The sequence below is a fragment of a genome, unplaced genomic scaffold (genome assembly GCF_019419815.1).
Source record: "Pyrus x bretschneideri cultivar Hongxiangsu unplaced genomic scaffold, Pyrus_bretschneideri_v1 Contig26, whole genome shotgun sequence".
In the NCBI taxonomy this organism is placed as follows: domain Eukaryota; kingdom Viridiplantae; phylum Streptophyta; class Magnoliopsida; order Rosales; family Rosaceae; genus Pyrus; species Pyrus x bretschneideri.
In genome coordinates, this window is record NW_025999568.1 from 3,878,639 (window position 1) to 3,890,372 (window position 11,734).

Sequence of the window (11,734 nt, forward strand, 5' to 3'; positions counted from 1 at the left end):
AGGTGGGGACTTGGGAAGAAAATGGAAGGAACAGAAAAAGTGAGAGGTTCGCCGCTAAGGCACCACAGCTTTAGCAGGAGCAGAAGCAAAGGGTTAAGCATGGAGGACGTGTTTTCAAATGCCACTCACTCTCGACGAGGCAGTCGAAGAGACGAAGACGAAGAAGCTCTGACATGGGCTGCCATTGAAAAATTGCCAACATATAATCGGCTGAGAACAAGCATCATCAAGTCCTTTGTCGAAGGCGATGTTCAAGGAAATAACAACAACAAAGTGGTGCATAAAGAAGTGGACGTTCTAAAGCTCGACCTGATAGACCGTCAGAAATTCATTGACAGCACTTTTAAGGTTGCAGAGGAAGATAATGAGAGGTTCTTGAAGAAGTTTAGAAGTAGAATAGACAAGTAAGTTCTTTGTTTTTGTCTTTACCTTTCAGTAAAATATGAGTGCCTTTTCTTTTCATTCTTTTTAATATATAATTAAATATGGGGTGTGGCTACAAGCCTACAACTAACTTTTTGTGGCTTTTAAATGCACAAGGGTATTAACGGGGTAGATTAGTATCTGTTTCTTTTAAATCTTACTCGTTTATTTCACTTTGCATTAACTCCAACATGTTTATAGATTTTCGTTAAATATTAGTATCCTTCGATATTTAATAAAGATATTTAAACCACCTTCACGGCAACTTTAGTGTAGTCGAAGTTTTACTTTCGTATACTTTCAGTCTGTGAAAATAGAACAATGACTAAGTTTCATCAATTTTTCAGGGCTATAGTATTGCCCCTCCAAAAAGTGTCACTTACACTCCTCTGTATACAAAATTTTTCTTGCATTTTTATAAATTTGGAATGCATCAACTTTTTAAAGTGCCAATAAATTTTTTTTTTTTATTTTTTTTTTCAATATGTTAATAGAACATATGGTATGCTGGCCATCAATAATTAAAATGAGAAAACGTGTATATGGAATGTTTACCATCAATATAATAGTTGATTAACTTGCTCATATTGTAATTGATTTCAGGGTTGGGATCAAACTTCCAACAGTTGAAGTTAGGTTTCAGCATTTGGCAGTCGAAGCCGACTGCCACATCGGCACCAGAGCTCTTCCCAGTCTTCCAAATGTTGCTCGAAACATCGCAGAATCAGCACTTGGTTTAATTGGGATCCAAATGGCTAAGAGAACAAATCTCACTATTCTCAAGGATGCCTCTGGCATTATTAAACCATCAAGGTAACAGTACGACAGACTTGAGATTTTGAGGGTCCTATATGAATCATTGTTAGGAGGCTCTTTAATTCATAAGTTTTTCAATGCATAACAATCATAAAATTTGTATTTTTTGATAATTAATTCGTAAATATATAATCATATCATCACTTATAAACATCTATACTGGTACAAAAAATAAATAAAAAAATAAATAAAAAAAAATCACACCAAACAAAATATATCTACAACAATAAAATATAAATTCAAGTTTACCAAATTAAAAAAGATTAAACTCATAGTTTCTATATGGTTACCTTGAATTGCAATCTTCTAAACCTAATGATATATTTTGATTCGCCGCTTCACTTATAGAAAGACTGAATTTGAAAATGAACGATAAGGAGAGGAACTGAAAGAATGAAACTGTAGAGGAATGATGGTGAAGGCTTCGCGGTTCATCCTTGCCGGCAAAGCAGATTCCTAAATTGGTTTAGACCCCTCTTAAATGTACATGGTATGCCCACTCTTAAAAAAAATAAAAAAAAATAAAAAAACCTAAAAGCAATACATAAAAAGGGAAAAGGGATCAAATTTTAAGGGTCCAGATTAATGGATTTGATGAAAATGATCCTCTTCGGATCCCTTTCCCATAAACAGCAGGATGAAAGACAAAACTTGAGGAAAAAAGCTGGCATGTTTTCAACTACTTGTCAATTTGTAATATTTTTTTATACGTTCACTATAACATATATCTATTAAATCAAAAACAAATTTTAGGCCCCCCATAATCGAGGGCCGCGCCCGCCCCTTCTGATTACCCTTAGGCCATCTCTAACCAAGAGCTGGTCAGAGGGCTCGTTTTAGTCCTTTGGCCCTCCAAGATATTAATATTTTAATGAACAGTACATGGTCATATTTGTCTCCATCTCCAACCGAGGGCCAAAGGGCCATAGGGCTTGTTTTAGCCCTGTCACCATAAACGGTCTCCAACCGAGGGCTAAAGGGCCATAGGGCCAAACATAATTTATTATTTAAAAACTACAACTTAAATTCAAATCCAACGGCTAAATAATGTCAGCATGAAAAGTTGAAAAAATTATAATGTGAAAAATTGAAAAAATTTAAGAAAATATAATGTGAAGAATTGAATTAGAATGAAGTGAGATAGTATGGAATGGTGAAAATTAAGTGAAAATGGTGTAGGAATGGCTTAGGTATTTATAGGAAAAAAAAGGGAATTTTTAAATTTCATAAAAAAAATTTGGCTCAAAAAATTTTTTTTTTTTTTTTGAATCCAACGGTAACTAGCCGTTAAATTCAAATTTTGCCTATCATTCATGTCGGTTATATCCGACAAGAATAACAAAGAATTTTGGCCAACCCGGGGCTGGTTGGAATGGGCTAGCTCTTTGGCCCTTTGGCCTTTTCAGATTCTGTGGGGCTCACGAGCCCTCTGGCTTATCCCTTGGTTGGAGACAGTTTTCGGGCAATTTTCGGCCCTCGGGACCCTTCAGTTAGAGATGGCCTTAAGGCCAGCCTGAACACTACTAAAAATATTGGGCAAAGACCACAGATTCCATTGCCGCGGTTCAATAACGATGGCTTTCCTTGCTCAATGGTTACCGTTACTATGCATTCATGGCCACATGAAAGCAAGCCACATATGATCTGTGGCCAAGATGTAACATCTGTGGCCAACTGGACAGAAAGAGAAAAACAAAATTGTCAAATAAATCGGATACAGGACAAAAAATAAAAAAAATTTAAAAATAAAAAATAAAAAAATAAAAAAAACTTGTTTCCTTTATTCCTAGAAACTGTTAAAAAAACAAACGTGTGTGTAAGTGTGACCCAAGATCAAATGATAAGAATGTTGTATTGGAAATTATTCATCACATGAGAGTGAGTACGTAACTAAAATATTCACTAATGTACCAACTCGCTCTTAGTGTTAGTTTGTTTCTCTTTCACATGAGTTCTTACGAAGTTATCAAATTTTTTTATGGAATAAGTTATCGAATTGCCACAAATAAATTTGTGATAACCTTTCTTCGTGTTTTGTTTCAGGATGACCCTTCTATTAGGTCCGCCATCGTCAGGGAAAACAACCCTTTTGCTTGCACTAGCTGGGAAGTTAGACCCAAGTTTGAAGGTCGGTCCTCAACTCCAGGGTGTGCTTTGAACTAGTTAATTAATTACTTGCTTAACAGATTCTATTATAATTAAGACATCGTTAAAGTAAGATGTATGGAACAGGTTAGAGGAGAAATCACTTACAATGGATACAGGCTGAGTGAATTTGTGCCACAAAAGACATCTGCATACGTAAGCCAAAATGATGTTCATGCAGGAGAATTGACAGTCAAAGAAACTCTAGACTTTTCGGCAAGGTGCCAAGGGGTTGGGACACGATATGGTAAGTGACCGTTGCCAAACCAAACCAAATCGTATCATGAACTATTATCAAACTATTTATATGTATTTTATGAAATGAATTTGGCAATTAAAAGTTTGATGAATTATACGGGGTTATAGAACTTCTTTCCGAGCTTGCTAGAAGAGAAAAGGAGGCTGGAATATTTCCAGAGGCAGATATTGACCTTTTCATGAAGGTAACAAATATTTATGCCATATTACTAAACCTCCTTGTTGAAAGCATGATTTATTTATATCGGGATTTCTGGTTTATTTCAGGCTACGTCAATGGGAGGAGTTGAGAGCAGTCTCATTACTGACTATACTCTCAAAGTAAGTAAACCTCAAACCACAAAATGAAATCATTGTTCTTATTAATTTCTCACACATTTACACACTGTTCACCCATTTACATACATATATCAACGTCTCATTAATATTTTTGAGTGAACCAAACAGATTTTGGGGCTTGATATATGCAAGGACACCATTGTAGGAAATCAGATGCGGAGAGGGATATCTGGTGGACAGAAAAAACGAGTTACCACAGGTAAATTCCCTATTTCTTTTGCCGATTTTATAAACAAAAATTGGCCCTCATATCTTTTTGTATTATAGTTCAATGGAACATTTTTTGGTCTAGTACTTGTGCTAGACTATAGTTACTTGTGCTCTATAATTCCATAAATAGAATATCCACCAACAAAAATTATCTTTACCCTTCCATAAGTTGGAACATAAATTCCAATATTGATCCTAGTCCGCTCTTGAGCCAGATTAGGATATTACTTTAAACCCTAGATATAAGAATAGATCCCAAACTGCCACTAAGGCATTGTACATATACAGAAGTTCAATATATCAATTGGTCATATGAAGTGCAGACCAAAAATACTTTTGGTTGAGAAAATGTTTTAAGCAATTAAATTTGGTCGAGTTCGGGTTGAGAGGTCAGGCAAACCAAATTCAACCCTAAACCTTAAATTTCAACCAGGAGTATTTGTAGTATGAATTCATATTTTGAAAAAACCTTCCAATGTGCAACAAGGTTGTATGATACACATTTTCTACATATATAATTTGTTGACAATCTAAAATAAATGTTGGAGCAGGTGAAATGATTGTTGGGCCTACAAAAACATTGTTCATGGATGAGATATCAACAGGTCTTGATAGCTCCACAACACATCAAATAGTGAAGTGCTTGCAACAAATTGTACACATCACTGAGGCCACGATCTTGATGTCCCTACTGCAACCTGCTCCTGAGACGTTTGATCTCTTTGATGATATCATCCTTTTATCGGAGGGCAAGATCATCTACCATGGACCACGTGAGCATGTACTAGAGTTCTTTGAGAGCTGCGGATTTCGGTGCCCTAACCGAAAGGGAACTGCTGATTTCTTGCAAGAGGTAAAACCATGACCATCAAGTAGGAGGGTGAAGCCTATTGCTTAAGCCATAAGGCAGGCTCCACTTTTGGCTCGTTAAAATGTTTTGATACTTTTATAATCCCATTACATTTTTAGCAAACCTTTAACGGGCTTTAGCCATATTCCTAGGCCGATTTTACAACGCACAACTTCGTTCAAAATTTTCAGGTTACCTCAAGGAGAGACCAAGAGCAATATTGGGCAGACAGAAACAAGCCATACCGATACTTATCAGTCACTGAATTTGCGAACCAGTTCAAGCGCTTCCATGTAGGAATGTGTCTCCAGAATGAACTGTCAACCCCTTACAATAAGGCACGAGGCCATGGGGCAGCCCTTGTTTTCACAAGATATTCAATTTCCAAAATGGATCTTCTAAAAGCCTGTTTTGACAAGGAGTGGCTACTAATAAAGAGGAATTCTCTCGTTTACATTTTCAAGACAGTCAAAAGTATTATAGCAGCATTAGTAGTCACGACCGTATTCTTGAGGACGCAAATGCACTCTAGAAATGAAAACGATGGTGCGCTATATATTGGTGCACTTATATTTTCCATGATCATTAACATGTTCAATGGCATGGCTGAGCTCTCATTGACCATTGCAAAACTCCCCGTGTTTTACAAACATAGAGACCTTCATTTCCACCCTGCTTGGACTTTCACTCTCCCTAATGTCCTACTCCGGATTCCTGTATCCCTCTTTGAATCCCTTGTCTGGGTGGCCATTACGTACTACACCATTGGATATGCACCTGAAATCAGCAGGTATTTCATTTGGAACTTTATGTTTCTGCATAAAATTTTTGGCTTACACTATAATAGGCTAGCAACACGGGTTGAAAAAACACATTTAAAACAATGTTAATTTTCAGAATGGTAGTCACTTGTTGGGATACTAATTGCTGATATCAAAACATTTGCAGGTTTCTTAAGCAACTATTGCTGCTATTTCTGCTCCAACAAATGGCTACAGGTATGTTTTGGCTTATTGCTGGAGTCTGCAGGTCCATGATCATTGCCAACACTGGCGGGTCTCTAGCTCTGCTCACTGTTTCAATGCTTGGGGGTTTCATAATTCGTCGAGGTTGGTATGAAACTGATTACTAAACATACCTTTCAAAGTAATTAAAAAACCCACAGATTTTGAGCAATTTAGTACAATAGTATAAAAAGAGAGATTTCCTTTGTGACAGATGAAATTCCAAAGTGGTGGCGTTGGGGCTACTGGGCTTCACCTATAACATATGGTTTCAATGCTATTACTGTAAACGAAATGTTTGCTCCGAGGTGGATGAACAAACTGGTATGATATACATAAAGTTCTTCCCTCCATACATCATGGGAAAGCTAAAAATGATTAATAAAAGATGACTTCTGATTTTAACTTCATTGCGCTGCAGGCTTCAGATAATGCTACAAGATTGGGTGTGGCAGTGCTTGAAATGTTTAGTGTTTTCCCTGATAAAAACTGGTTTTGGATTGGCAGTTCAGCTGTTCTGGGGTTTGCAGTTCTCTTCAACATCCTTTTCACACTAGTGCTTATGTACTTGAATCGTAAGAATCGACGTTCTTTTTTATGTATGGCAAAACTTTCTTCTTATATTCTAGTTTTTCTGGAAACCTTTATCATGCTCTTTTTTTAACAAATTAGAACTTGGAAGGCCACAAGCGGTAATATCTGAAGAAGTGGCAGAGGAAATAGAAGAACCAAGACTTAGAAGACCCAAATCAAAGAATTCACTTTCACGATCACCATCATTTTCTCGATCATTAACTTCTTTGGATGGAAACAATACAAGTATGAAACAAACAGTGTTGATAATTCTACGTGTGTAATTTGAATAGTGTTGTCATGTTTCGTGTTGGACCTAAACATCTTGTAGGAGAAATGGAAATCCAGCGAATGAGCAGTCGATCTAATTCCAATGGACTAAGTAGAAATGCTGATTCATCTTTTGAAGCAGCCGGTGTTGCCCCCAAGAGAGGAATGGTTCTTCCCTTCACTCCCCTTGCAATGTCCTTTGACAGTGTTAACTACCATGTAGACATGCCCCCCGTAATATTCACTTTTCCCTATTTCACTCGTTATTCACTCAAATATTAATTGCAGTTTAGAATCTATAGCTAACTTTATATAATCCAACTTAGCTACTTCCCTAGCTTACCATGTTTATTATGACAGCAAATGAAGGAAGAAGGAGTAAAAGAGGACAGGCTTCAGCTGCTTTGTGAAGTAACTGGTTCATTTAGGCCTGGGGTCTTGACAGCTCTAATGGGAGTCAGTGGAGCAGGGAAGACAACTTTGATGGATGTCTTAGCAGGAAGAAAAACAGGTGGTTACATTGAAGGTGATATTAGAATTTCCGGGTACCCTAAGAAACAAGAAACCTTTGCCAGAATTTCTGGTTATTGTGAACAAAATGATATCCACTCCCCCCAAGTCACAGTCAAAGAATCGTTGATTTACTCAGCTTTCCTTAGGCTCCCAAAAGAAGTCAGCAAAACTGAAAAGATGGTAAATAGTATGATTTGTGTAATACTGTTCTGAACAATGTGTAGGCTATAGCAAAATTATTTAAATATTAAAAATACGTTTTACTATATTTTCAGATATTTTTAGAAGAAGTGATGGACTTGGTGGAGCTAGACAATCTCAAGGATGCTATCGTGGGGCTTCCAGGAATTACAGGGTTGTCAACAGAACAAAGAAAAAGGTTAACAATTGCAGTTGAGCTTGTTGCCAATCCCTCAATCATATTCATGGATGAACCAACATCAGGTCTTGATGCAAGGGCCGCTGCCATTGTTATGAGGACGGTTAGGAATACTGTAGACACTGGTAGAACAGTTGTCTGCACAATTCATCAGCCTAGCATAGATATCTTTGAGGCGTTCGATGAGCTGCTACTCATGAAGAGAGGAGGACAAGTAATCTACTCTGGACCTTTGGGCCGTAATTCTCACAAGATCATCGAATATTTCGAGGTACTTACCTGCCTAAAACTTTCCATTATCTCAATGTTGGACAAAAAAAAAAAGAAAATGAAAGGATGCGTTATTATCCATGTCCACAATCATTTCCATGTTGCAGGCAGTTCCAGGAGTGCCAAAAATTAAAGAGAGGTCTAATCCAGCTACATGGATGCTAGAGGTGAGCTCTGTAGCGACTGAATTCAAACTTGGAATTGACTTCGCTCAACATTACAAATCATCTTCCTTGCATCAGTAAGTCAAAATCAAAAGTTACAAGACTGCTAAGAATTTATAAAGTACACGATTGGCTGGCTTTGAGCTAATATAAATTCCTATCTATGAGTATAACCAGGAGAAACAAAGCTTTAATAAATGAGTTAAGTAAACCACCACCGGGAGCAAAAGACCTGCATTTTCCTACTCAGTATTCTCAGTCGACATGGGAGCAATTCAAATCTTGCCTGTGGAAACAGTGGTGGACTTATTGGAGATGTCCCGATTACAACCTTGTTAGGTTCTTTTTTACCATGGTCGCCTCCCTCCTGCTCGGAACTATGTTCTGGAAGATTGGCACTAAAAGGTTCTCTTCTTTTTCTTGGCTGCAAAATATAATCACTTCAAGAGTTTATTTAGACCAAGTACTCAGTTATTTATCTCCATATTCAGGGAAAGCGTAGCTGATCTGACCATGATTATCGGAGCTATGAATTCTGCTATATTTTTTATTGGAGTTAATAACGGCTCAACAGTGCAGCCAATGGTCGCTGTTGAAAGAACGGTATTCTATCGAGAAAGAGCTGCTGGGATGTACTCTGCATTACCTTATGCACTGGCGCAAGTAAGTTGAAGGACCATTTGCGTATATTAACACATTCGGATATCTACATGTAGTTACTACTTCCACGCATGTCAAGGCTAGGCGTATAACACTCCAGTATAGAAATACACCTAAAATTGTAAAACATTACTATATATTTGAGTTTCGTATCCTCCCAAATTTTGTCATTCAATATAATTTACTCATCAAAACCACCATATGATATGCAGGTTATTGTTGAAATACCGTACGTATTTATTCAAACCGCATATTATGTGTTGATTGTGTATGCTATGATGAGCTTCCAATGGACAGTAGCAAAATTCTTCTGGTTCTTCTTTGTCAGCTTCTTCTCATTCCTTTATTTCACATACTACGGAATGATGACTGTTTCCATCACACCAAATATCCAAGTAGCGGGCATAGTGGCATCGTTCTTCTATTCGTTCTTCAATCTTTTCTCGGGTTTCTACATACCAAAACCAGTAAGTATATATTCTTCTTCCCACAAGCAGCTTTTTTTGGAATTTGATTAATTTTACAAGTTATTAACACCATTGTTAACTTTTGAATTTTCAGAAAATACCCAAATGGTGGATTTGGTTTTACTATATATGCCCAGTATCATGGACAGTGTATGGATTCATTGTGTCACAGTTTGGCGATGTGGAGGACACCGTTAGAGCACCTGGGATTACACCTGATCCGACCATCAAATGGTACATCGAAAACCATTTTGGATATGACACGAATTTCATGGGACCAGTGGCAGTGATTCTAGTTGGCTTCGCATCTTTCTTTGCCTTTATGTATGCCTTTGGCATTAGGGCACTCAACTTCCAGATTAGATAGGAGAATTAATTTTCTTGTTATGCAATAAGTCATGACAGAAATTTAGAAATGCAAGTACATTTAAGAATGTCTGCACCCGATAAATGAAGGTGGCAGTCCTACAATCCTTGATTTGGGTTTGAAATGCCAATTCTTCTTTGTTAATTTCAAATGAGAGCCTTTTTGTGTAATTACAAATATCGCTGCCTTTTGTAGATCCGAATGTCGTAATGTTAGCTCGAGCCGCATGCTCATTCTCCTTCCTTCTCCATCCAAGTTCAAATCTCCTCCATAATTTCGAATAAATTAATTAGAATATTGCTCGAATAAAACAAAACTCTTCCCACCCTTTTACACTGCAACTGTTGATTTAACTACCTTGAGCTTGAATATTACCTCTGACACTATACTGACACTGCTCTGATACCATATACTCTATACTGATGCTATACGCTGAAACTGGAGCTACATCCCATATTCAAGCATATTCAAGTATAGAGTATAGTGATGCTATAGTATCAGAACATATTCAAGCATATACTGGTACCGAGATAGACAATATAACCTGAAGTTGAACGACGATCATTTGGATCTCCAGCCCAATCAACATCACTATATGCTTGCAAAGACAATAGACAAGGTTTAAAATGTATGCCATAAGTCATCGTACCACTGAGATATCGAAGAATCCGTTTGACTGTAACTACATGAGAATCCATGGGATGATGCATAAATTGACGACATTGATTTACTGCGAATGCAATGTCGGGCCTGGTAAATGTCAGATATTGCAATGCACCAACGACACTACGATACTGTTCAGGATTGTGGTAGGGTTGCCCTTCGTCCTTGAGAAGCCTGTGAGAAGGAAGACAAGGAGTAGCACAGGCTTTGGCATTTTGCATATCAACCTTTTGCAAGAGATCCTTGATATATTTAGATTGGGAAACAAATAAACCATCAGACTGATACTGTATTTGTAATCCAAGAAAATAACTGAGTTGTCCCAAGTCCTTCATATCAAACTGTTGAGTAAGAGCCAAGATCACTGTGGAAATGTCACTTGAACTACTACCAGTTACAATGATATCATCAACATATAGTAATAACACGACAATACCACGCTCAGTTTGTTTGACAAAGAGAGAGGGATCTGCAAGGGAAGGTTGAAAACCCAAACCTGGAAGAAAACTTGTAAACTTCGCATTCCAAGCTCGAGGAGCCTGTTTTAAACCGTATAACGATTTTTTGAGCTTACAAACATAGTGAGATGGATGATCATTACTGAAAAACCCCGGAGGTTGAGCCATATACACCTCTTCATTTAAGTCACCATGCAAAAACACATTTTTTACATCTAACTGTCTCAAATCCTAATGAAACTGAGCAATAAGAGCCAGAATTAATCGAATTGTAGTTGGTTTGACCACTGGACTAAAGGTCTCACTATAATCAATCCCCTCTTCTTGGCTATAACCCTTGGCAACCAACCGTGCCTTGTACCTAGAAATGGACCCATCAGGATTCTTTTTAAGTCGATAAACCCACTTGCAACCAACAAGATTTTTTCCACTTGGAAGGAGAACAAGATCCCAGGTCTGTTGCAAATGTAAAGCAGTGATCTCATCTTGCATAGCTGATTGCCATTTTGGTATTTTACTAGCTGCTTTATAAGTGGTAGGCTCAACAATAGAATGCTCAGATGAAGGAACAGTAGCTGAGTTTGCTTTTCGTTTAACAATCCCACTTTTAGACCGAGTTTGCATGGGATGAAGATTGACTGAAGAAACTGGAAGCACAACAGTAAGATTTTCAGATTGAAAATCAGGATCATCAGGGATTTGGGACTGTGTAGCTGTGATAGAGGTAGGAGATGCAAGTATAGTAGTGAACAACTCTGGAGCTGAAAAAGGTACATTCAAAGACTCTGAAGCACGAGTTGGTTCAACAAATGACTCTGAAGCTCTAGGGGTTAAGGATGTAGATGATGTAGATGATGATGATGAATGAATGAAGTGTGATAGTGCTGGTGATGAAGATGATGGTG

At 37.6% G+C, this 11,734-nt stretch overlaps 1 protein-coding gene across 6 annotated transcripts; it reads left to right on the forward strand.

Annotated features, from left to right (window-relative positions):
* The first annotated feature begins 21 nt into the window (after nt 1-21).
* On the forward strand, nt 22-9,708 carry LOC103944887 (ABC transporter G family member 29-like). 6 transcript variants are annotated; one of them, XM_048587228.1, is made up of 22 exons: nt 41-244; nt 287-404; nt 1,027-1,236; nt 3,283-3,367; nt 3,472-3,631; nt 3,751-3,827; nt 3,910-3,963; nt 4,090-4,180; nt 4,743-5,044; nt 5,233-5,831; nt 5,990-6,150; nt 6,260-6,369; nt 6,467-6,620; nt 6,718-6,764; nt 7,003-7,122; nt 7,249-7,581; nt 7,677-8,051; nt 8,158-8,291; nt 8,392-8,619; nt 8,706-8,877; nt 9,087-9,341; nt 9,436-9,708. In XM_048587228.1, the coding sequence occupies exons 1-22, from the start codon at nt 100-102 to the stop codon at nt 9,706-9,708; spliced, it is 4,203 nt and encodes a 1,400-aa protein (XP_048443185.1). In that variant the 5' UTR covers nt 41-99. The 6 variants fall into 6 exon arrangements, with proteins under 6 accessions (XP_018502373.2, XP_048443185.1, XP_018502374.2 ...); XM_018646857.2 differs by having other exon boundaries at nt 22-404; nt 6,718-6,864; nt 6,950-7,122; XM_018646858.2 differs by having other exon boundaries at nt 41-404; nt 6,718-6,771; nt 6,977-7,122.
* Nucleotides 9,709-11,734: the final 2,026 nt, after the last annotated feature.

Excerpts from the sequence above, each read along its gene's own strand:
- LOC103944887 (XM_018646857.2), top strand. The coding sequence starts at position 22 with ATGGAAGGAACAGAAAAAGTGAGAGGTTCGCCGCTAAGGCACCACAGC. Across the intron at positions 1,237-3,282 it reads GGCATTATTAAACCATCAAG|GATGACCCTTCTATTAGGTC; the intron begins GTAACAGTACGA and ends GTTTTGTTTCAG. Across the intron at positions 6,151-6,259 it reads GGGTTTCATAATTCGTCGAG|ATGAAATTCCAAAGTGGTGG; the intron begins GTTGGTATGAAA and ends CCTTTGTGACAG.